The sequence below is a fragment of the Mesocricetus auratus genome, unplaced genomic scaffold (assembly GCF_017639785.1).
Source record: "Mesocricetus auratus isolate SY011 unplaced genomic scaffold, BCM_Maur_2.0 Super-Scaffold_100007, whole genome shotgun sequence".
NCBI classification, from domain to species: Eukaryota; Metazoa; Chordata; class Mammalia; order Rodentia; family Cricetidae; genus Mesocricetus; species Mesocricetus auratus.
Window position 1 is genome coordinate 64,074,120 of NW_024429191.1, and position 25,768 is coordinate 64,099,887.

General features: G+C 52.0%; 1 protein-coding gene and 1 long non-coding RNA gene across 17 annotated transcripts in view; one reads left to right on the plus strand and one right to left on the minus strand.

Moving 5' to 3' along the window:
* Positions 1–21,518, plus strand: part of Bcas3 (BCAS3 microtubule associated cell migration factor) — a 478,038-nt gene extending 456,520 nt beyond the window's left edge. For 3 of the 11 annotated variants that reach the window (XM_040749387.1, XM_040749386.1, XM_040749388.1), the window contains 3 exons: positions 9,339–9,404; positions 17,339–17,675; positions 20,692–21,518. In XM_040749387.1, the coding sequence (XP_040605321.1) occupies positions 9,339–9,404; positions 17,339–17,675; positions 20,692–20,728 (440 nt within the window). In that variant the 3' untranslated portion in view covers positions 20,729–21,518. The remainder of the gene's footprint in view (positions 1–9,338; positions 9,405–17,338; positions 17,676–20,691) is intronic. The other 8 variants (XM_040749391.1, XM_040749393.1, XM_040749390.1 and 5 more) reach the window with 5 other exon arrangements.
* Positions 1–25,768, minus strand: part of LOC110342176 — a 52,914-nt gene that overhangs the window by 24,190 nt on the left and 2,956 nt on the right. The gene's annotated exons all lie outside the window — the stretch shown is intronic.

Consider the following 25,768-nt stretch of genomic DNA (forward strand, 5'->3'; position numbering starts at 1 on the left):
GTTGGCTGGCTCCTAGTGCCTCACCAAAAGGCACAGGACCCTAGGACAAATGAGCTGTCACACAAACAAAAAGCCTACTGTCCAAAGCAGGGGAGGTGGAGAGCTTTTGGTCGAGGATCCGAAATTTTGGATAGGAACAGTGTGTCACACCATATATTGCCTCTATTAAATAATAACGTACCCTATTCCTGAAAACAGCTAGGCAGATAGATATTAAATGTCCTCACCACCATAAAACAAGGTAAGTATGTGAGGTAATTTGTGTTAATTAGCTCTGTTTAGCCATTCCACAATGTATATGTGTTTCAAAACATCATGCTGTATATAATTGGAATATACATTTTTTAATTAAAAAGAAAAAAATTATTTTGGTTTTCTTGAGACAGGGTTTCTTTGTGTAGCCCTGGCTCATGGAACTCAACCTGTAGACCAGGCTGGCCTTGAACTCACAGAGATCCGCCTGCCTCTGCCTCCCAAATGCTGGGACTCAAAGTCTATGCCACTACCTCGTTTTTAAAAGTGCTCTGCTAACCAGCAGCACTGTTCCTGCCCAGGAGCTGATGAGATATGCAAAGCTGTTGAGGAGGTAGACTGTGCAAGTCCTTGGGTTTGATCCTCAAAGCCAAAGAAGGGGTAAGAGATGCAGAACCCAGCCCTGGCCTGTCAGCATCAGGACTTGTCTTTCTTCTTCCAGTAGTGGGGATTGATCCCAGAGCCTCACACACGCTAGGCAAGCTCTCTACCACTAAGCTGTACCTCTAGCCCAGCATACAAATTTTAACATACATGTATCAAAGTTTGAGGTCTGTTTAAAATGTGGTGAGCATGCAATGCAGACGCCAGTTCAGCCCTCTGGTGGCCCCTGGCCAGTCGGTCTGATTAGCTCACGTGTGATTTGCAAGTCCGGCTGTGATGTAAGTGGCCCAGTTGCTTTCCCTCTGATCACCCAGCACCCCTCTCACTATTGCCTCTCCATCATCCCTTTCCGCGTGCTGTCCATTGAGCCTCCACACAGATGTGGTCCCCTCCCACTGAACTGTGCTGTGCAGTCTGTAGTGCCCTCTCATCCTTGCAGCAAACACCAATGCCTGGAGCAGAGTCCAGCTTGGAGCAGATATGCAGCCCCTGTCTACTGGCCGAGGTCTGCACCCACCTAAGCACCAGCTGTTTACTGAGGTCTGCACCCACCTAGGTGCCTACTGTTTACGGAGATCTGCACCCACCTAGGTGCCTGAAGTTCCACACAGCCCCCACTTGTTGCTGAGGTTTCTGGCCCATCCCTTCTTTCAGAGACCCCCAGCTCTCTGATCCTATCACTATTTATTTAGTCGAGGCACTCAGTCTCTGCCTTGACATCAGCCACGCTCCTCCTTCAGCCATACTGTTTCAACCCCCACCCCATTCTCCTCAGTTCCCCTACTGTACTGTCTAGTCTCACACCATCAGAGAATGGTTATCATCTGAGAAACCTGTCAACTTCCTACCACCCCGATCCTAAACATCCTCTAGCCAAAGAGGAGAACTCTCGTGTCCCCAGCCCGCCACTCGCCTCCCTGCAGTCATCACTGGACGTTTGGGGGCCTCCACCTGGACCTGCGAGCCCTCCCAGGGCTGGTTCCATCCCTCTCCAACCCCTGGTTCTGCTGCCTTGCTGTTCCTTCGTCCCTTTTCTGGCTTTTCCTTTTATCTTTCGGTGCATTCTCGAGGCCCTTCTCCCTTCTCCCTCAGCACAAGGGAACCTCCTACTTCTCTACCTATAGTCATTATGGGTTAACTGATGACATCCAAGCTAGCCTCTCTCCTGATTTCCAGAACTGTCTACCCAGTCACCTGCTGATAAATCCACACTTCTAAGAGCTCAACCTTGGCCTTAGTAATTCCTTCTACAGGCACACACCACTAGGTATATACAAAGCCATCCTGGCTAGGCTACCCTCTCTCCAGATTCATCCCTACGTACTGCTTTTGAGCTAGTCAAGCTAAGTCCCTGGGACCCTGAACACATCTAAGACTCTCTGTGTATCCTTTTCCTGTTACCTGGAATGTGTCTCCCTGAGCTCCCTCCCCTCTCAACCACCTTCCTCCAGAAGAACTCAACTAATTCCTGCTTAGCAGACATTCCTTTCAATATTGTCTTTTCTTCAAAAAATAGAATTTTAAAGTAAACAAAATATCAACTTATCCCAATTGTTTTGTATCTGGGTAAATATATAATTTAATACTCCCCTAAAAAGAGGATTGAAATAAACACTTGGGTACACATGGAGTCCATTTTAAACTTTAACTCCTCCAGTCACTATTTCAGACTTCTTGTTCTTTCTTGCCTTCTCCAACACTTCCCACCAAAAGCCCAAGCCTTGTGTATAGACCACAGAATCCCAGATCAAGTATTGTGGTCCCACCAGGCCAAGAATTACTGTCTTTGCCAGCTGACATTCTAGTCTCCTTTCCAGTCCCTACTAAGCTATCAGTGAAGGAGAGGTTCCTTCCACCAGGGCCTTAACTCTGTCCGAAATGATTAATCTTTTCCCCTCACTTTCTGCTGTAAGTGCATATTACATCCTGACCCAGTTTCCCAAATGTTCAGGCTCTCACAGCACAGTGCCCCAGACGTGCATGCTAGCACTCTCTGGGCACACTGCTTTGATTTCATGATACTTCAGTGAATTGTGTTTTGCAATTTGAAAACCTAGGCTGTAGTTGATTTCTGTTAGATCCTCTGCTATTCCCTGTCCGTATATTAGTGACCCACCATTCAAGGTGTTAAGATTATTTTCAGTTAAGTTTTATTTATCAAAAGGGCCATGTTTTTTCCCTTCTTAACATGAGAAGCATATTTTGGACATCACATAGTTTTTAGATGGTCAGTTCATTAACACACGTCTGTGATTTCCTATGCTTTGCGAAAGACAACTTTAATAAGGTCTGTGTGCATGTGGGGAGCACATGCATGTTGCCAATCTATACTGTAGGGCTGTAGAAAGTAAAGTCTTAAGAAATGGAAGCTGAGGCTGAAGAATGGATCAGTGGCTCAGAGTGTTGGATGCTCTTCCAGAGAACCCAGGTTCAATTCCCAGCACTCGTACATGGCTCACAACCATCTGTGACTCTAGTTCCAGAGGATCTGATGCTCTCTTCTCATCTCTTTAGGCACCGCATGCGCGTACGCGCGCGCGTGTGCGCGCGCACACACACACAGATACACATGCAAGAAAAACATCATGCATACAAAAAGTAATGTTTTTAAATAGTAAATAAAAATAAATGAGAGCTTTTGTAAGGAGTTGGTTGTGTTCAGTAATCCTAAAAACAGTATGTTGGAACCCAGTCCTACCATGAAGATTGGCAATTTATAGCAAGATGTTGGTGTACATGTCTGTACACTCCAGAACTCAGAAGGTACAGGCAAAAGGATCAGAAGTTCAAGGTAATTTGCTACATAGTGAGTTCAAGACCCACCTAGGCTACATGAGATCTTGTCTCAAAAAGAGGTTGATGGCTGTAGAGATGGCTCAGGCATTAACAGTGTTAATGGTGTTGTAGAGCATGCAGATTCGGTTCTCAGCACCCACATGGCGACTCATAACCATCTGTAAATCCCAGTTTCTGGGGATCCAGCACCCTCTTCTGTTCTCTGAGTGCACCAGGCATGTGTGCGGTGCACGTACATTCATTCAGGCAACACTCATACACATGAGATAAAAATAAATAAAATCTCTTTAAAATGTGGAATTGGCCTGATGGTGGTGGTGGCTCACACTTTTAATCCTGGCACTCCAGAGGCAGAGAAAGCAGACCTCTGTGAGTTCTAGGCCATCCTGGTCTACTGAGCAAGTTCCAGGACAGCCTCCAAAGCTACAGACAAACCCTGTCTTGAAAAACCAAAAAGTTACAACTCAGGAGAACGTTGTGTCCTGGACCTGGGTTCCTTATGTCAGGTCTCAGGTCTGTGGTGCTCATGCTCTCTCTCTCTCTCTCTCTCTCTCTCTCTCTCTCTCTCTCTCTCTCTCTCTCTCTCTCTCTCTCTCTCTTACTCTCTCTCTTTTCCTTCTTAAAAGAAGAAGCAAATATTGGGACTCCAAGTTCAGAAGTCTCAGTGCATGATCTCATGCCTATGACCATGGTGAAGCAGAGCTTTATGGCAGGGGACAAGGATGCTCGCTCACCTGGTGGTAGATGGGGACAGGGAGAGCCAGTGCTGGGTTTGGGGAGAAGTCTCAGTGGACCAAGTGTTTGTCATGCCAACATGAGGAGTAGAATGTAGATTCCCCAGAACCCATGTAAATGCCAGATGGGCATGATCTACCCATAATTCCAGCACTGGGAAGAAGCACAGACAAGGAAACCCAGATGCAAGCTTGCTAGCTAGACTAGTCATATTGAGAGACCCTGCCTCAAAGAGTAAATAGTGATTTAGGGAAGACTCCTGATATCAATCTTGGGCTTCCATGCGCATGTACACACATATGTGCCTACACACATACAACCATGCACACAAACATACCACACACACATAAGCATGCAAGAAAAAGAAAAGAGACAACACTGAGATGAGTCTAAGTAAAGGTGGGTCCCTTCTCTATCCCAGGTTAGCCAACAATTCTGCCTTAACAAGGCTAGAATGGCTCATCACCCCACAGGTCACATGCACTGCCATGCCAGGTCACCAAACTGCTCCGAGTGTCTCCGTCAACCCCTGTGAATTTCAATGGTGTTGACTCCAGGTACCTTGGAGAAGGTTCCCATCTTCATCCTCTTGGCTAAGAACATCTTACATTATTTACTTTTTATTTAATGAGCAAGCTAAATGTAGAGCTCAGTGGAGAGCTTGCAGCAGTCAGTTCTCTCCTTCCACCATCTGGGTCCCAGAGATTGAACTCAGGTTGTTCAGTCCTTCTTGGCAGGTGCCTTCACCCACTGAGCCGTCTCTCCAGCCCTCTTTTTATCTCTTGAGAATGACAGTATCCTCCTCCCCATGATACCACCCTCTCTGTGGTTGCAATAGCAGGCTGGCTCTGTGGGCATCCCTCACCACACTAGGGGAGAAGACGTAGCAACAGTTCCTACCTTGGGGTTGATGAAAGCCTTGGGGGAGGTGATGGCACTATGCTGTGGTCTGCTCCTCTCTGGGTTCCATCCTCAGCTCCCACCAGGACATGTTAGTAACTAGAGTAAGCAGAGTTGAGGCTTCTCTCCTAGCTCCAGGGCATGGTTGCTCTAGAATGCTGTATATACCTTTCTCATTGCTGTGACAGAACAGCTGACAGAAGCAGCTAAAGGCAAGAAGGATTTATTTGGGCTCATGGTTAAGGAAGGGATGCCATCCATCATGGTGGGAAGGCGCAGTGATGGGAGCATCAGGCAGCTGGTCACATTACATCCCGAGTCAGGAAGGAGAGAGAGATGAATGCTGATGCTCAACTGCTTTCCCCCTTTTTATTCAGTCTGGAACCCCACACCCTGGGAAGGTTCCCTCCTCAATTAAACCTACCTGGACACGCCCCGACAGACATGCCCAGAGGGAATCTAGGTGACTATAAAACTGTCAGTTCATATAATTAATCATATGTATTGGTTTTCTGATTGAAGAAAAAAAACAAAACAAAACAGGAGAACTTTAAAAAAGAGAGAGAGGGACTGGAAAGATGACTCAGCGGTTAAGAGCACTGATTGCTCTTCCAGAGGACCCGGGTTCAATTCCCAGCACCCACATGGCAGCTCACAACTGTCTGTAACCCCAAGATCTGACACCCTCACATGGACATACACACAGGCAAAACACCAGTGCAAATAAAATATAAACAAATAAATTATTAAAAAAGAGAGAGAGGTTTATTTCAGCTCATGATTTCGGAGGGCTCGGTCCATGGTTGCTTGGGCAGAACATCTTGGTGGCCAGAGTGTATAGTAGAGAAGCTCCTTGGCCTCATAGAGGGCAGAAAAGCAGAATGAACCACTTCCTGTAGCTGGGACTCACTCCCAAAATAGCACCACCAGCTGGGGACCAAACCTCCTTGGGACACTTCATATACCAGCCACAGCAGATCTAATAACAAGACTGCGCTTTCCAGCCACAGATGTCCTGATTGCTAAGGCGAGAGAAGAGAATAGCTCCCAGAGGACAGAGCCTGTCCCACCAGGGGGTCCTCAGCAGGCCTGCTCCTAGGGAAGAACAACTGTGGGATTGTAGGTGGCCACAGCCCAGCTGCAGCCCAAGAGTGGCACTGTGGGTGTTGCTATTATGTCTCAGCACAGTGTCCTAGCGCCTATTCCTAGCCATTTTCCACCAGGAGCAAAGGCCAAGTCCTGAGAGTCCCTTCAGCTCCCAATGCCAGCTGCTGCTACTGGGAAAAACACTGTTTTTCTTCTGGTGAGATTTGGATCCAAGAAATGGAAGAAAGCATGTGGCCCCGGACCTTTCTCCCTCTGGGTTTAACTTTCTCATGTCTTAGGAGTGAAACAGGAAATGCTGGGAACACTTGCTTCTGGTCCTCATAGCAAACAGACCCTGGACACTGCACTCAGTAGTCTGTATCACCCATCACTCAAAACAGGGCTTGAGGAGACTTCATCCACTATGTAAATGTCCTCTCATCACAATTCTGCCAGGTTGTTAGATATTCCCCTCTTCAGCTTCCAAAGCAAGAGATAAGCCTGGCAGTGGTGGCACACACCTTTAATCCCACACTCAGGAGGCAGAGGCAGGCAGATCTATGTGAGTTCAAGGCCAGCCTGAGCTGTTAAACAGTTTGGGGACTACAACGCAGCAGAGCCCGGGAGACTGGTGGGTAAAAACCAAGCGGCCAGCAAGGAAAAGGCTTCTCTCTACACACACACACACACACACACACACACACACACACACACACACACACACACGATAAAGTACATGAAATAACTTTTAAAAGGAAATAAAACAAGGCACTAGAGGGTTGGGGACATAGCTTACTGGTAAAGTACTGGTCTACCATGCATAGGGTTCTGAGTTCAGTCTCCAACATCATCAAGGAAAACATTATTTCTAAAGTAAGAGTATCCAGTTCTGACCATCTTACCAGTCTCACCCACTCAGAATGTGACCCACCTTTTATTTAAAAAAAGGGGGAACTCCCACAATGGAAGGGGACCCCATTCTCAGGGAGTCTGAGGTCACTTCCCTACTTAGGAAATGCCAACTGTCTTCATAGTCTGACCCAGGTTCTTGCCATGGTTTCTAAATGTCTTACAGGCCTTCCCTGCCTCCTCCTCTGCCTGACCCACCTTCCCCATCCCACTTCAGAGTCTCCCCCCAGCATCCTATAAGCATGTGCCTGCAGCTCCCCGGTACACTGGTCCACTCTGAAGTAGACCACTCCTTCTGCACAGTCATCTTTTTTAGACCAAACCTATGGGCTCCCTCTCCAGCTCACCCCCTTGCCCACATGTGTCTTCCTGAAAACCTCTCTGTACCAGCTGCATTTGGGGTTGGCTGGGTGAGGGGTGTTTATTGACTTTCCCATTAACGAGCTATGGTTGACATCTTTCTACATGCCACCTGGGGAAAGGGCAGCCCCACGGGTCCCTCTGCCCCTCCCGTATCCGTAATGCCGTGAGTGCATCTTGACCCAATTCTTGTTCCCTGGACTCGATATGACTCATCTTTGTTACCTTTAACCACCAGTTCTCCTTGCCCTGCACGCAGCCCTGGGATGAACGCCCAGCTGAGCCTCAGTTAATGTTTGTTGAATGACTGATTGGGTTTTTGTGGCCTCTGAGAGGTAAATGAAAGGCAGCCAAAGCCGTGGGAATAATTATCTTGCTTAAAAGACACACTTGTTAGTTCCAGGCCAAATCTTAGAACTGATTCCAGCGAGGTTGCTTTCTCTGCCCCTCTCTTCTGGCCCCTCTGGAGCTGCAGTCAGAGGAGGAACTGCAGTGAGAATTCAGAGCTGATAAATTTCTTCTGCAAATGTCCCGCTTGCCCATGGCATGGCATGCTGATTCCTGTCACCAAAGAGGAAGTGCCAGTGTGGCCTCTCTGGTGACTCTTCAGTGTACCCTCTCCACATGTTGCCCCCAAGGAAAGGGACTGTGGAGCATGTGCAGGCCTGGGCATAGGGTGGGGGGCTGCAGGACTGCATCATTACAACGGGTAGATGGTTAACCCAAGGGAGGATTCTTCTTGGTCCCTCCTCTGTCAGAGACTTCACCTTTAATCACTGGCCCTTGTGGAAAGTGTGAGGTCCCAGCACAGCAGAGTGCCGCTACAGGGGAGAGATGCCCACCTCCTCCTCTGCCCCAGCTCTCAGATGGCAAGGGGCCGTGGGCTAGGAAACAAGTACATCCGCAGAAAAGGAAGGGCAGAGATGACCCTTGGTTGCGTTAAACATGAGGCATTTTGGATTGCCACAGCAGATACAGCAGGCAGGGCTGCAGCTTCAGGTGACTGTCCAGCTCTGTGCTCTTCCTGCACTATCCTTGGCCCCAGGAACCTGAAGGCCCCACTGCCTGCGATGGTTTTCAGTCTGCTGGTGAATACTCCAGTTTTCAGGTTATCTCTGTCCCCATCCCCCACGTTTCCTGTTATTGTAGCTCAGTTGCTTGCAGTTCTCCCTCTGCGCTTAATGAAGTTTGGGGAGACCCGCCTTGCAGTCACCTCATTTATTCAGGGTGGCTTTCTCCATCCTGTGCCCTCACCTCCCCAGGCCCATTATATTGGCACAGTTCCTGCGTCTCCAGGCCTCAGCTGCCCATGCCAGCATGTTGTGTCCATTCGTGTGTGAGTGTGTGGTGCTGGCCTTAGGGTGGCTGGGGATACATGAATCAAGCCTCTGTGACCACGCCTCCATGGAGCCTGGACTAGTCCTTGGAAGACTTTGGGCTTCTTTGGTTTCATACTTTATTCATTTCTAAGCCACCAAGAGCTGACTGTGAGGACAGAGGGCTACCTCTGAACATGAGTCCACAGGCCCTCCCAAAGAAGCCAAGTGAGTGTCAAGCAAGCTTTGAATATCAGGCCTGGTGTCTAAATCCATAGGATCACAGAAGAATATCCAAGGAACCACCCAAAATCCTGGGCCTATGCCCTCATCCTTCCCTCTCCACCCCTCCCCCAAAACAGGCAGGAATAGAGGAACTCAGTTCGTGGAGACTGAGGAGGAAGAAGGACGGGATAGGGATCTCGAGAAACCGAGATGTGCTGGACCTAGAAACAGACCACAGAATTCTCCCCTGCAAAGCTATCAGTGGTCAAACCAGATTTTGATATCTACTTAGTTTGATCTCAGCTCTTGTTGGACTCTTAGAAGGTCCGTCCACTGTATGATCATCTTTAAAGAACTATTTTATTTCCAATGCAGACACAGCCCTTGATGTAGCAATCAAAAACAGCACCCCCGGGAGACACATGGCTGTGAAGTGTTTGGGTATGTAACCTCCTGTCTTTGCCTGCACAGAAGGCTTGGTCCCACTGTTCTTTATGTCCCTCACATGGGTGTCTCCCCTCCCCTGGAGCTCAGACTTCAGGATGCACTGGAGGTCAGCTAGGACAGGAGGTCTCTTCTGCAGGGGACTGGTTTGGGATAGGGAGTGGTGACCATCTTCCACCCAACAAGAGTTTCTTTGAGAGCGCCACTCCCTGCCCCCCACTCTGAAGATGGAAGTCAAATTTTGGGACTCTGCTGTGCAGAGCAGAGAGGTCACTGGGCTCTAATGCATTTACCATTGACTGCCCCTCTTGTAGTGCGTCTATTAGTGAGTAATTTGATTTGTACCTATTCATTTGCAGTCCCTGCAGGAGCCTGGAGCTGGCCCCTAGTATAATTGGTGCTGTCTCTATTTTTACATCATTAGATTAGCCCCGACTCCTGGCCACTTGTTGTCTGCGCTTGTCTGTCCATTTATACAACCTAATGTAACACAAAATTCATTACTGATCACATTACTTTCAACTCTGAAGCCAGCCTTGTGATAAACATTTGGTTAACCCCTTCCTACCCACGGGAAGGCTGGCAGAACAAATGCACTTCTGCTCGACAGGCAAATCAATATCTTAATACACCAAAGTGGAATTGCATTTCTAGATTTGTTATCCCTCCTGGTGGAGCAAATGGAAAGGCTCGCCCGAGCCAGCTGAATTGAATAATGAATAGGACCCGGCACCAGCAGCCTGTCTGTGAGGCCAGCACAAAGGCAGAGCCCCATCAGCCCAGCCTGGGCTGCAGTCAGGGAAGGGTGGCACCACTGTAGTTAAGTGAGCGCCCCCAGCCATGGCGCAGGCGCACAGGCTCTGCAGCACAAGTACTTGAGGCCATAACTGGGGCCGCAGAGGCCTCATGTTGATGCATGTCTTTCGTCAGACTTCACATGGGACCACTGGGCAGGGAGTTGGGTCGGTTCCCTTACAACTTTACTCATTGATGGAGAGGCTCCCAAGCATGTGATCCTAACCTAAATGCCACCCAAAAATTAAATTGACTACCAAGACCAAGTTTACATTTGGCAGCAAATACAAAAAGGCGGCATTGGTAGGCCCCTACCCATCCTCCAGGTGAGCACTGTACAACCCACAGATGCCACGCATGCCTGTGCATGGGTCCAGTTGTAAGCACTTAGTGAGCCTTTCATACAGGCGCTAACCAAGAGTTTTCAAGGGATCCCAGCACAGCTTCGTTTTTAAATCTAGAATTCGGCACAGCCCCAACCCTTGTCACCCCCTCCCCAACTTCCACTTGTCTCTGGGTTGCATCCACAGCCACAAGTCATTAACTCACAGGACAGTTTGTTTCAAAGGGGAAAAAATACCTCCACTTATTAAGAACTGCTCATAAAGCCACACCGTAATGATGAGAAATATCGGCATGGAGGAAATAGAATGGAACCCATTACCATGAAAGTCATAAATCCCCGAGTAAAAAGACGCCATAAACTGAAGATGCTCGGGTGGGAAGGGAAGCAGGAGCCTTCTGCTTGGCTGTGGGGACATCCTAAGCAGGAGCCTGGAAAGGAAGATGCCCTGTGGGTATGGTACTGAACAGATCCTGCTGTCCTTGCTGTTCCAAGCTCTTAGATGAAGGCCCGAGGCATTCTCTTCATGGCTCAGACGTCACTCTTGCTCTCATATGGTAGACTGATGCCTCCTTTGTGTATGAGGGCAGAGAGAGCTGGGGAAGGGGCACCCCTGTGCAACAGTCCTGACGTCACAGAGTGAGGGCTAGGAAGTGTCTGGAAGTACCTTCCTCACCCTGCCCTGGGCTTTAGGTCCAGTGTACAGGGTGGGAGGGTCTGTTGTCCCAGCACCTCAGAATCACCACTCTCAAGCACTTCGTGGCATAAGGGGCTACAAAAAAGGGGTAGCATAGTTTAGAGGTCCCATATCTCCCAGTGGAAGGAGACTGGCATCACTGAGGGAAGCCGGCCTCAGTGTCTGCCGCCTCAGGGCTAGGGAAGAGCTTCACAGGAAGAATGGTGACAGTCACCTCCCCCAACCCACCAGCCCCCAGTGTGGACTTGTTTACCCACAGGCCTGCAGTTTAGTCCTCTCTGGAGGGTAGACAACATGGGGGGTACCCTGTGTACCACATACCTTAGTTCAAGCTCCTCAAGAGGCTGAGGTGGAAGAATCCCTCAAACCAGGAGTTCAAAACCAGCCTGTATAACACAGTGAGAGCCTGTGCCAAAAGAAGGAACAGAGGGAGGAATGATGGAAAGAAACAGGGGAAGAAGGAAGAATAGAGACCGCTAGATAGGGGGTGGGGTAGGTCTTTACCCTCTCAGGCTAGAACCGACCAGTCACAGGAAAGGGGTTAGTCTGCTGGTGGAACAAGAAACCGATTTCTTAGCCCTGATGGAAAGGGGGTAAAGCCTCCTCTTACCGAACTCTTCCGCTGCGCCGCAGAGAATTTAATTACACTTGGACATTTAAATGAGAACCAGATGTGGCTCCAGCCCCCACCCCGGTCAACTGTGTTCAAAGCGTAGCGTCTCTCCTGTGGTCTGCAGGCTCTGTGCTATCTCATAAGGCTGGAGGCTAGCTCGGAAAGTACCCTGTCTGACAGCTTAGGCTGGGCCTCCAGGCCTTGTAGCTGGACTTGAGGAGGCAGGCGGGTCAGCACCAGCTGCTGAGCACCTGGCTCCCAGCGAGTGTCTCCTCTTTAGGACTGTGTGGGCTGGAGCACACATGTCCAGTTCATGAGACTCCTCCCAGCCCCTCATTAGGATCCACACCAAGAAGTCATGCCATAGCACAGGGCCTGGCCTCCTCCATCCCCAAAGATATGTCTCTATGCTGCTCAACTCTGAGTCGGCCTTAAATGGCATCTACCAAGGCTCCAGACCTGGTCCTAGAAAGAGTGCTTCTGCTTCTCTCTGGGTGAGATGTCTGCAACAGGTCTTTCAACCTGCTGAAGGTGCCAGGTGTCCTAAGATACTCTCTGACAAGTATCGAGCTTGTCAGGGCCCCTCCTGTCTCCTGAGAGCTTCACACACCCGTCATACCGCTCTGCACACTGTCCCCTCATGGTCTGCAGATGCAAGTGACCTGCCCAGGTTACTCAGCACTCTGTGACAGCACTAGGGCCAGAGCGATGTCCCTCCCATGACGCTATCCTTGCGGCCCTCTGTGGGGAGCTCAGTCAGGGCTAACTGAAGCTTGGCTTTAGCCAGTCATCACAGGCCTCAGAGGGAAAGTGTGGGCCAGGTCAACTCTGCCTTTTCTGCCCCCTCACATAGTCTCCTGTGACAGAAGGAATTCAGCCTTGGTCAGGATTTACAGTTACTTTAATGCGATGGGTGCTGGGGGGTCTCTGAGTGTCAAAGGATGTGGCATGAGTACTGGTCCTTCTGTCTTGTCCTCGGAAGCTGAGACTTAGGGAGGTTCAGATGGTGTGGGTTTCCTAGGAATGGGGTCTGCAACCCTGATGGTACAAGAACTTTCCCTTCATGGGTGGGTAGGCTCCAGCCCCGGAACAGACCAGTGGTCCTCCCAACCAGACCCCACCCACCAATCTGACTCGGCTCTTCAGCACTTCAAAGGCTGATGAGGGGCTGTGCTATAATCAGGGCTGCCTGGAGCTCCAGTGCCCCGCCCCCACCGCACCCGTGCACACATGCATGCACAGACATATTTAGTCAGCTCCAGCAGAGAGGCTAGAGACCATGCAAGAGGCCTCCTTCTGAGAACTCCTCCCCTCCCGCCCCCCCCTTCATACCCCTGCTTTTATTCTCCTTCCTCTGGTTTTCCAATGTACCTGTCCCTGTCACTGTGTGCCCCTCTCCCATGAGCCCACCAGGGCTTCAGCGGCCTCCAGGCCCCTATGCAGTGGTGTTGGTACCACACTGCCTGCTGTTAAGAACCGAATTCCCAGGGCTCTTTGCCAGGCTTCTGGGTGGAAGCTAGAGCTAACGATTTCTGCTGGTCCGTCTGTCTCCCTGAATACTGCTCCTTCCTAGTACTGGCCACCACTGTCACTGTCTAAAGCCTGTGGGTACCCAGGAGCATCTGAGTTCTCTTGGGCCTCAGGTCTCTCTCTCCACAGTAGTAACTAAGGCTCTTAGTCACCATGCATGGCCCTGTGGTCAAGGCTCCCCGAGCTGAAAACCTCTGAGATCTGCCTTCACCGCTGGCAGCTGATGGCTGGGAACAGGATGGGCCATATAGGCTTAGCCTCATTCTCTCATGATGGTCTGTGTCTCATTGGGCATCTGAGTCAGGGCAAAGCAGAGCAAAGAGAAAGGCAAGTGTGTTCATGGGAATCCTGAGGGTTGACCTGGCCAGGAAGGAGACTTCTGTTGCTCCAGGCAGCTGCACTCCGAAAGCATTCAGGGCGCCAGGCTGTGTGCGTGGTGAGACACCAGAAGCCTGGCGTCAGCCAGCCAGGGATCTGGGTTCAGACATAGGTGTTAAGCCCTGGAGATAAGAGCAGGCCAGAGCTAGCCCTGCTTTTCGTCTCCAAACCAGAATTCCAGTGATCTGAATAGGTAGAGCCTTTTCAACCTTAGCCTTGTAGCTTCGAGAAGGCAAACCTGGCAAGTTCCCAAAGACCCTGCTGGAGGAGAAAGGTGACACCGGTCTCAGTCTCCACTAGCCCTCAGCCCCCAGCTTTTCCAATCCTCAGCAGGATGGGAAAGCCCTTTGACTATTAGCATCTTTGCACGCTTAGAAGCCTGATGGGAAGGAAGGCTGGAGAGGACGCAGAGGGAAGGCAGAAGATCCAGGCAGCCTCCGAGCGGGGAGCCTCTGAGCGGGGAGCTGTGCTAGGTGCAGAGGAAAGTTGTTTCCTTTAACTGCTGTACTTTATCCTCCTCAAAAAGGGGCCTGGTCCAAGCAAGGCTGGCTACAGCCCGGAGTGTGGTCCCCGATGGTGCTGTCACAGTTCAGCAAGAGTCTCAGCCAGCACCATCTATGTCCCCAATAAACAAGCTTCTACCTCCTCAGCCACCCTCCAAGAAAACAGCAGTGTACAGGCCTTGAGCTCGATAAGACAAGCAACTCCTCACCATGTCTGCCAGGTCCAGCCACCTCCCAGATGACATCAGGGTCAGTTGTCCAGGTGTCTCTCAGCCCCAGGAAGCATTCAGGCCCCCCATCTCCCCTTTGTCTGTGTGTGTGTGTGTGTGTGTCTGTCTGTCTGTCTGTCTATCTCTCTCTCTGTGTCTCTCTCTCCTCTCCTCTCCTCCCCCCTTCCTTTTTCCCTCTCTTCCTTTCTGTACTGTTTTGCCTAGCTAGTTCTAGCCGCCCCCCCCCAGCCCTAACCCCAGTGTGCAAGCTTCTTGCTAACAAAATAGCTTGCTTGGGACAAACTCGATCTGAACCAATTTGCTGAACTTGTAACTATCTTGTGGTCATCTGGTCTCCTCACTTTTATCCCTTCAAGGGAAAATGATGGTCACTGAGACTTCTTAATGAGGGGACACCCCATCCCCCTCACCCAACACATACCTGCTTCTCCACCCAAGAACCCTCAAGCAGAAGGAACTCAGAACTGTTTTGTTTTTTACAAATCTTTTCTGTGTCAGGCACTGGGCAAGACAGGGCACGTGGCTGGCTTCTCTGTACCAGTTCACTGCCCTGAGCTCCCATCAAACCCACCCCAAGCAGGGGTCTTTAACCACAGCCCCTGCTACTGTGGGAGCGCTGGGAGGCAGACACGGGAGAGAAGAAAAGCCAACACATGTCAGCAGGGTTAGGATTTATTCTCCATCTCGGGAGAGGGTGTTTGGAAAGAGGCAAGGAAGGAAATGAAAAGCTATAAACACGAATCTACCATCTCCCTCCCTGGACCATCTCTTGTTTAAAAAGAAAGACTCTTTGCCCAGGCTCCAGTGGAGACAGAGCTGGTGGGGGCTTGGGTGGCAGGGCCACCTGTGGGGGGGGGGGGGCTGGAGAGGGCCCTGACGTCCTAGGGATAATCACAGTGACTAATTCGATTGCAGCAATAATAGTAACTCACATTTGCTGACTGGAAGCTTTAAGCACTTTGGGATGTGCTCTACATGCATTATTTAATTTCATTCCTACGGCCAGGCTCTGAAACAGACATAGTTATCCTCATGCTCAGGAACCCAGGGCACCTGCCCAAAGTCACCAGGAAGCAGGTGGCCAACGCCTGTGCTTTTTTTTAAAGGTGTCCCTAGACTGCTTCCTCCATCCCAGGTAGATGGGTCTACCCACCTGCCTTTCCCCTCAGGCTGAAGTTCTGAGTCAGACAGTTAGGGGGAGGCATAGCCCTCTTCACCACAGGAAGTAGCCAGAAACTCAGCAGGGACAGACTCCTCCCACCAGGTCTAATCTCACTCCTACTGGGCAGCTTGGGTGGTTAGTTTAGGACCAGGGTATATGGCTATAGCCAGGACCTAATAAAAGTGCTCCACTAATCCCTTTAATGAGCAGCATCTTGGCACTCATGCACTCAGAGCAAGACTGGCTGGGGCAGGCAGGGCTGGGGCCTGTTATCCTTTTATGGTGGCAGAAGTCCCAGGACTACCCCAAGACTGAGCCTGGGTCCCTGGGTACCCTCTTCCAAACATGCACAGCACCCAAGGCAGGGTCCTTCTGGATCCTGGAGACTGGGGCTCCTCACAGCTCTGCACCAGCCAGGGCCCTCTGAGGGTCTAGACTTCAGGTAGTCAGACCTGAGGGATGCCCAGCCCAAATCAGGTTCACTTTTGGCCTTCTGCTGGAATCCTCTTCCCACTAAGGCTGCCACTAGGGCCTAGTGTCCTCAGTGTCTCCCTCCTTCCCCGGAGAATGGGAGCCAGACCTCACGATGCTCAGTGTGGTAACTGAGGCATGAAAAGTCATGCCACCATCCCAACTCCCTTCCACTCATCGGCTCCCACCCAGAGCCATGGCACAGCAACTCATGCTTGGCCAAGGGACTGTACCCACTGTGTAGGATGAGGAACAGGGGCAGCTGTGCCTGTCTCCTCACGGAGATTGAGTGTGTGATGGCTCCTCCCTGTGTGTACCTCTGCAGATGCTCCCAGGTAACCCCAGCCCTTCCGAGAGGCCAGCCACCCCTCTATGCTCTGAAATGCCTTAGGAGTTTGATAGGCTCCACGTAGAAGTGGAGGGGGGGGTAACGTAAAGACAAGGCCTCCTCCTCGGTAGGTTTATTTATTTTGTGAGAGCAGAGGCCTCTCCCTCCCCATTGCTGCCCCTGCTGTCCTCTCCTGTTCCCTGTGGCCTGTCCATCCCAACCTGTGCCATCAGGGATCAGCTACAGTAACAAGCCTATTTTCTAGCAAGACCAGTAGGGACTGGGGATATAGGCAGTAATGGACATTGGAGTCTGGCACACTGTGGCCTGCCTCAGGGCCAGTGCTGCCTGTAGGGTAAGCCCAGGGCCCGTGGCTTCCTCTTTGTCCTCGATGTTGCTGTATGGAAGACAGGGCTATCATTCCTACCTTCCAGAGTCACCAAGTCCCTGGAGAATATGAGGGCACAGTCTGAGTCGGAGCACTTGCTTGAGGTGCCTCCTCATGTCACTGCTGGGGTGGGGAGAACAGCTTTCTTATAGCCTTGTCCCATGGGCCAGACTCCATGCTGCTCTAGTTGCCTGGCCCTGGCTGGTTTCTGCTAGGCTTCATCAGGAGTCTACTTACACTGCAGGAAAGCTGCTGCTGAGATCTGGGGAGGCTGGGTGGATGTGGGGGTTGAGCCAAAGGTAGGCCACTAAGTCAAAATGCCCAGGGTACCCCCAGAAAACTCATCAGCCTGCCTTCTTCCTCTTCCTCTCCCAGCAACCCCCCTGCATGGGGTCCCATGTGGCACTGCATGGGCCATAGGTCCCTGTGTGTCCCCTTGTAGAAGCTGTTGTGTGATGCTTACTATGTGATTCCTCTCCCCCCATACTGAAAGATTCACAACACTTCTACCTCTGGGCCTGCCCCCCCATGACTGGTCAGTCTCCTGCCGCGTCACGTGCATGCCAGTGTCCTGGACAGCAGAATCCCTCTGCAAGACCGCCCTCTTCCCGTGTGCCGCCCCCGCACCTCCCTCCACCCTCTCCCTCTGCTTGTGGAGATCAGTGTACTTCTGGATCATTGTCCATATCTCTCAAAGGAAACAAAGAAAAAGATTCCTCAATGCTTTTCTTTTCACAAGGGAAAAAAAAAGGAAAAAAAAAACAATGCCAACAGCCCAGCATCCGTGAACAACCCAACAATAACAAAGCATGCGTTCGGGATGGAGGAAGGTAAGGCCACGCGTTTCCACTTGCCACTTGCTCCTAGGGCTGGGTGGGGTGATCCCAAGTGGGGATCCTGTATGTATCAACCCTTCTCCATGCTCACTTCCTACACACTGTCACCCTTGCGTCTTTGGAGGGACAAAGAGAGATGTGGATTGACATCGGGTACATAGGAAAGCACCCCAGAGACTATCCCAGGACCAGCCAAGCCCTGGATTCTGCCACTAATTAGTTCATGCTGGAGAAAGGCCCTCTGTCTCCCTACCACATCATCCATTCCAGAAATGTTCAGTCCCGGGGATTGTGATTGGAGAATAGAGATGAGGCACACACTCCCTACCAGGGCCTGTCCTCCTGCAGGAGGGGGAGTGATGCACTTGGAGGCATTCAAGGGGCCTAGTTAGGAGTGGAAATGTGGAGTTCAGCAGGCCTTGGGGCTCTGCAGTGCACATCCGGGGTCACAAAAGAGTGGACACCCATAGAAAGCCCATAGAGATGAGCAGGTACTCTGGGGCCCGGTGACCTCAAGTTTTCCATACAGGAGCATCAGGCTGTGAACAGCCATTTGGTAGTGCCAGGAAGTTTATGCCTAGGGACACTGAGGCGTGAGTGACCGCCTCTAAGTGGAGGAATAACAAGATGGTGTGTTGGAGAGTATCCTGGCTTTGAGTGGATAAGTATGACGACCTGGGGACCCAGTGGCCAGTTCAGGGTCCCCAGGGAATTATTAAATGGAGACAAAGTCAAAAAAAATCTTAGGTACCCTGGGATGTGGAGGCAAGGAGAAGGCTTGCCCGGCCCCATCTCTCCCAGGCCTAAGTAACAAAGCAAAAGCTTGAGCCGGACATTTCGGCCGTACCTGGCCTCCAAGAGAGCAAATCCACCTCATAGCCCTCTGGCAACTGTCCCTGCACTGTCATTTGATGGATAGGGTGTGTCTACTCAGACTCATGGTGGGGTCACCAAGATGGCTAGGGGTATTGCTGAGACCTATGCTGAGGGACAGTGGGCTGCCACGCTTGGGCTTGGGCTTCCTCAGCTTCTTTGGCAGTATGGATACGTCGCATTTTGTATCAAGACTGTTGGGGCTCTCCCTCTGCTCGGCAAAGAAACCACCCTCCCCCTACTGATGGCTCTCTGGCTCCTTTATTTATCTGGGGCAGTCTTCCTTGGGCCTGCATTCATCCCATCTGTATCTTGAAGAGGCCCCTGCCTTTCTTGCTACTGCCTGCTCCTCTCTTGCCCTCCTGGCCCTGCTATCAGCGCCCCCTAGTGCTAGGAAGGCTGCGCAGGAGGGCATGGGCCTCCGAAGCTACTTGGGTCCTTGGGTTTCTCTGGGAAACTCCTGGGCTTGCTTGTGGGAAGAGAAGGGAGGAGAAGGAACTCCGCCGGAGTCTACTGCTTGCTCACTAATGCTCAGGGCCTTCCCTTTGCTCTTTAACCCTTCCCTTCTAGTGATGCAGTGGCCCCACCCCCATGGGAAGATGAACCTGAAAGCTAAGCAGGAAGAAAAGATCCGAGCAGCCCGTCTAGTCTTTTTGCCCATACAGAGCTGTCTCGTGGCTTTCCCAGGACCAAGGCCCCATAGGAAACCAGTGTCCAGTCCCTCAGCCGTGTCCCCGGTCCCCCTCCTTCTACCTCCTACTCACAAAGCTCACAACCTGATGGGAATCTATAATATTCTGGTGTGCTCATCTGGCCTTGGACTCAGGTCCAGACATGACTGGCAGAGTTACCATTTCCCTGTCCCAACTTGGGCTATAGTGTGGCCTTCAGAGTGTGGGAGTAGCTGCCTGGTGATGACCAACCTAGTGGAGGCCATGCCCCCTCACTCCCTAACCAAAGCCAGCTGCGTTGCATGTGTATGGCGGCAGGGGCCTGGGGCGGGGACAGACTGGATACTGAGCTCTGCAGCTGGATCAGATGAGTGTGTTGCTGGGTATACCTTGATGTTTCGAGTAACTGCTTTGAGATCCTAACTCCTGAGGTAGACAAGCAAAACTCTCTAATCACAGGCTTCAGAGGAAGAAGCCAAGCTATAGGTCACCTCTGAGCTTGGAAAAGACTCCAGAAACTGTCTGTGCATGTGCTTGCCGGTATCTCAGAGGGAACAGGAACTGGCCACTCTGAGAAAACCAATAAAGGAATCCAGCAAACAGGGAATCCTATCCCAGCCCTCTGCCTGCCCCAATTGTTGTCTTGGATGAAGAAGAGGTGGTGAGACAGTTACAGTTACCATAGCTAAACAACATAGGTCTGTGTGCCGTCTCCAGAATAGCAGTGTGGACGTACAGGGACTAGAGCCGCAAGACATTGCTAGTCTACAGATCATCTCAGCATATCCATTCTGTGGGTCTCCAGGAGACTTTGCAGGGGGGACTAAGAGGAAATACTCATGCAAGTAGAGGACCCTCTCTCTAGTGGAATAGGCTTCCCTTCAAAAAGGAGCCCATTATACAGAGAAGGCATACTCTTTCTAGAAGGTGCAAGCAAGCTCAAGCCTGGCTAGCAGAGCTTTTGTGGGGGAGAATAAGGGAACAGTGGGTGGCTAAGCTAGGATGGAGCTCTGGGGACAGGTCAGGCAGGCAGGCTGTCTCTTCTCTTGCCCTGGCTTCTGCCCACCTGCTGATCCTAGATAGTATGCACTGAGGAACTGGAGGAGAATGCTGGCTGAGCATGAGTGTGTGTGCAGGCGCTAGCCTGTACTCCGAGAGTAACTGTGCCACCCACACAGGCCACCAGGGGATTATACTTCTGGCCTCAAGGCTTCCCCTCACAGTGAAAGAAACACCCAAGTCAAAGCTGGAGTTTGCTAGCCAAGGGGGCTTCCTCTCCCCTGACTGAGTCACCCTGTGACCTGAGCTGCCACTTGGCCCATATGGAGAGCAGGTGGGCACGAGCCTCCCTGCAAAAGAGTATGAATGAACCCACAGTGGGGTTTCATGGTGAGCAGCCAGGCCCAGGGTGTGCCCTCACCTCCAGCCTACTCTGACCAAGCCTGGCCCTCTCCTCTGTCTTGCAGAACTTCAGCGAGAGGGAAGCATCGAGACTCTGAGTAACAGCTCAGGCTCCACCAGTGGCAGCATCCCAAGAAACTTCGATGGCTACCGATCTCCGCTCCCTACCAACGAGAGTCAGCCGCTCGGCCTCTTCCCCACTGGCTTCCCATAGGCACCAGCCACCTGCTTCTGACTGGGAGGGACAGGGAGAAGCCCCCACCCTATCCCCCCGCACGCCTCTGGTCCTGCCCTTCTCAGTCTCTGCTCCTCTTTCATCAACTCCACCTTCCCTAAACTTAGTGACAACAGCTGCTCATCCTATCTGGACGAGAAGAGACCTCCAGAACACCTCGGCACACCCTGACCTCTGCCACTCCTGTCATTGGGGGCTGTGGCTAAAAGAGACTGCAGAAACTCTGTCCCTTCTCTCTTTGCACATAATGTCCCGCATCGGATCCGCTTTTGTATTTTTTAACTGTACCCACAGGGGGACTGGATCAGTAGCCAGATCTTAGGGCCTGGGTGGGGAGAAGTTGAATGGTCCAGCCAGGCATTTTGGTGGACAGTGTCAGCCCTAGCCCACTCCAGGCTATGGTGCACACTGCCCCCAGGCATCCCTGCTCAGTTCCCTCCAAGACAAGAGTGAACTGAAGCCCAGAGTGATAGGGAAGGCAGAAAGAGGCTCCCTTTGGCCCTTGCTTTCCTGTTGGCTCATGGGGAAAATTTGTCTGTCTTATCTTTAAGCCCTTGTACCCTGGTCCTGTACTGTTCAGTGAAGGAAACCATGGTTACTGAGGCCATGTCAAAAGTGCACGTCTTGTCCAATAAATCACGCTGCAATTGGTGTCCATCCCTGAGTTTCTGGGGTCAGAGTCCTCTCCAAACCCTAAGCAAAGTCATGTGGGTCTGACTAAGGGCAGCCGCTCCCAACACTCATACCCCCACTATGTACAAGTGACAGGGAGCCCATGTTGGGAAAGAGAGGGGAGGAAAACCTTCCCACTGGAAATAGATGGGGCTTCACTGAAGTGCAGTCTCCAAGATTCTTGGCTGTTCCCAGAGCCTGTGACTTCTGGAGGCGCCAAGCTTGGACCCCCCCCCCACTAGTAGACATAGAGGGAAATCCAGCCCCTGATGTGTCATGGGTTGCTCTAGGCAAAGAGCTTGCCCTTGCCTGGGACCTTGTCTTAGGATACTTGGGAATCACCTCTCTTTCAAGCCCAGAAGACAGAGAGCTTGTGAACTAAAGTTGGGTATCTTGTGAAAGTTGGCTACAATCTCAGGTCGAAAGCTCTTGGGTTTTGTTGTTGTTTTGTTTTGGAGACCGGGTTTCAGGTAGCTCAGGCTGACCTCAAACTCACTACGTAGCCAAGTATTACCCTGATCTTCCTGCCTCCACTTCTCAAGTGCTGGGATTGCAGGCATGTGCCACCATACCCGGCCTGAGTTCTTGTTTTATTCCCTTCCTCCTCCTCTTCTAGACCTGAGCAGTAGCAGGAAGACAGTAACTGAACAAGAGAAGTGCAGAGAACAGGGAGCAAGGCTAATGCAGTCTAGCCCCTCCCTCCTTCCACACACCTCAGAGACCTCAGAGAAGGCCTTGAAGGACTGAAGGAAACCGACCAAGCCGGGTGTGCCATAAGATGGTTTTTAATGGAAGAGTTAGGGTCACAGACAAGCAGCCCTTCCCAACCAACCATCTGATGAGAGTTGGGGCCACTCCTGGGCCCCCGCCCTCTCCATATCCCTCCTCCTACCCCTAGTGCCTGGAGAGAAATCTGATATTCAGTGTCCTCCACCAGATCAACTGACCCTATGGGGAGAAGACCTGACTCACACTGTGCCTCCTATCTGGGCTCCTGAGGGCTGAGAATGAAGCTTGCTGGAACACAAGGCCTAGAGGCTTGGCAAGCTGGGACTCCACAGGATAGAAGCTTTTCCCCATTTGGGCAGCATTCAACATCGATGTGCCTGGCACAGCCCCCAACCCCAGCTGGAGCACCATTCAGTCAACAGAGGACAGAAGGAGGGTGCCACAGGCTGCTTGTCCACACAGCTGGTGGCTTGGCTTCCCCGGGTTGGGTACTGAAGCTCTAAAAAGCATGGCCCCTTGGGAGCATGGATGGGACAAAGACATTGGTGCCAGGAACTCTCAGCCATGCAGGGACCTGCAACCCTGGTCCAGTCCTTCCTTCACTGTGTGTGTGGGGGGGGGAGCAGATGTGGCCTCCTCCAGTCAGGGAAAGTAGTGGGTGTAGAGCTGGACGTGTGGCTGAGCTTGCAGGACAATCTGGTTATTCATCTGCTTGCAGTCAGGGCAACTCCAAGTAACTGGGGGAGGGGGAGGATCAGGGAGCCCAGATAAGCCGGCCCCATAGCGGCTGCCTTTGGAGTTCAGGTTATCTGAAAGGCCCTGGGCCTGGCCTCCAGCTAATTGGGAAGGTTAGGGACCCAGCCATAGCCTGTAATCAGCTGAAGGTGAGAGCTGGACAGGGGACCTTACTGCCACTAACCCTAGAGCAGCCAGCCTACAGATAACATCCAAAACAACCTCCACCTCCTCACTGCAACGCCCCTCCCAGACCTCATGATAGCATCACTCAGAAGGTCATCAGAACATGAATCTAATTGTGGCTGGGCCAGGTGACCTTGAGGAAGGCAAGTGACCTCCTCATTCTCACAGCACTGCCTACTCATGGGGCTCTCTCTCAATCTGATGGAAGAAAAATATCTTCTTGGTCTGCTAGGGACTGGGATTTCTGGGATAGATGCAGTCAAAGGCCCAGTGGTCCAAGAACAAAATCACACACAAGCATAGACATCAGGGCCAATTCTGCCAAGGGCATGTAGAAGCCAGGCCACACAGCCACCAGGCTGCAACTGGGGGTAATTTCTCAATACTCGCTTTTAATTTTTATAAATCACAAGCTGTAAGCCCAAAGATGTCACCCACCCTCTTTTTGCTGATGACAAGTCTGAGTCCCAAGAAGGGCAGGACCTTTCCCAAGGTCATGGGTTCACACAGCTAGTCAGCTGACCCCTGTCCGCACCTTGCTCTGGACAGTTTCTGTACTGCCACCTGGATCCCAGCTGACCTCTCCCTCCAGTGCCCCCCCCAAACAATCCCAGACCCATCTCACTGACTCCTAGGCCCTATCTCTTCGAGTTTTCAGCTGGAGTTTCTGGCTGACTTTGAAACTGCTCCCAAGTAACCCCCACACACCCCTAAAATCCAGAGCCCAGTGGAAACCCTGGAGGCCAGTGTGGCTTTCCTCTCTGAGCATGGAAGCGATGCCCCCACTTAGAAATGCCTTTCTAAGGAGTGGATTTGGGATCTGAGTGTGTGACTTTTTGAGGTTCCAGGGTTCCATTCTAGCTTTTCCACCAGGAACTACATGACCTTAGGCAAATTAGGCTTCAGGATACCTGTTGGGAGAAGTCCTGGGTAGAGCTGAGCAGGGGCAGCATGGCTAAGAGGGACACGATACAGGTCAGAAAGGCCAGAGGGTATCCAGAGGCTACAGTCCAGAGAGTTCATTGGTGGGAATGGCACTGCGGTCCGTGGGGAAGGGGGCAGAGCAGATTGTGACGGCTCTGTGCACCAGGAACTCCAGAGAACCCCCTCCCTTCCTGGTGCAGGCTGACATGAACCAGCCTGTTGAGTGCCCACCGACCAGCCACGCCCCACTATTGCAGGTGGGCCAGTCCTGGAAGCCCTTCTCAGGCTGGTTCACCCTCCTGAGATCATAAAACCAACCCCATGTCCAGGTTCAAGTTCAAGACTTGCACCTCGCTTTTGCAGCCTTGCTTGGAGCAATAGCGACAGCTGCACCACTCATAGAACCAAGACTCAGAGTATTTAGCAGTTTAGAGGCGTTATAGGATTCCTAAAACTCTGGGGAAAGTCGTCCAAAATCGACAAGGACAGCTAGGTTCCTAACCCCTGTGATCTTTCAAGATGCAGGGAGATGTCGCTCCCCATCGCCCAGCTCCCTGTACAAGTGTGCCCCAGGCAAGGAAACCTAACAGGGCCTCACCTTCGCATCGACCTGACCGACGGTTGTGTGGGCCACACAGTCGTTAACTGCTCCAGTGCTTCCCAGAGCCTGACGAGGAAGTGGCCCCTTAGCTGGTCCTGGCACCAGACTAGGGCCACACCATGATCAGGAAGAGGGTCGGGCAGCCCACCCTTCCCGCGTCGCCTGCCGCACCCAGCCTGTTAGCCAGACCCTGCGCTGGGTAATTGGGACGAGAGAGGTAACCAGCGAACTGCGGCTCCAGGGAGACTGCGCGCCTGTCAGCCACAATTTGTTTAAGTGGACGGGACAGGCCGGGCCGCCGCGGGCTGGGGTCACCGAGGCCGCGGCCCCCAGCCCGGCCAGACCGGGACCGCGGGGGAGCCCAGCCCCACTTCTAAACCCGGCTAGCTGGCGCCAAGGCTCCGGGAGGCGCGGGCCCGGTGGAGAAGCTATGGAAGAGAACGACGGATGCGCCTAGTGTCTCCCCCGACCAATTTTCCTAAGCATAGGGCCACACATGTCACCCAAGCTTTCCCCGGTCACATTCACTCGCTAAGTCGCGCTTAGAGCTCAATTACTAACGCTCAAGGTCTCCTCACCCAACAGGACCACACATCCCCCATCCCGCACCCACTCTTTCGGGCTCAGACAAATCCATTCCGGGTTGTGCATGCAGACACCTACAGGTGTTGTGGAATAATCTTTTTCCGCCTACACACAGGGACCTATGCGATGTTTAGGATCAACTCAAAAGAGAGGTCTTAGCCTTGTCTCTTGACCATGCTCGATATTACCGGGCCAAAAGAGGGACCCGGCAGCCGGCTTGGGACTGCAGACCCATCCGGGCCAGGCTACTGGTGCTCGATTTGGTTGTTGCGGGAAGCTAAGAGTAAGGACCACGCGAAAGGGGCCTGGGACCACGAAACCAGCGCCCGCCCGACGCCCCCGCCCAGGACCGCCTGAGAGAGGGAGGGGCAGCTGAGCGCGCGTCCCCCACCCGTCTGCGGGTCCCGGCCGATGCGAAGTGACAGGGGCCGGAGCTTTGTTGTAGAGCCTCGGCCGCCTGGCGCCAGCCGCCCTC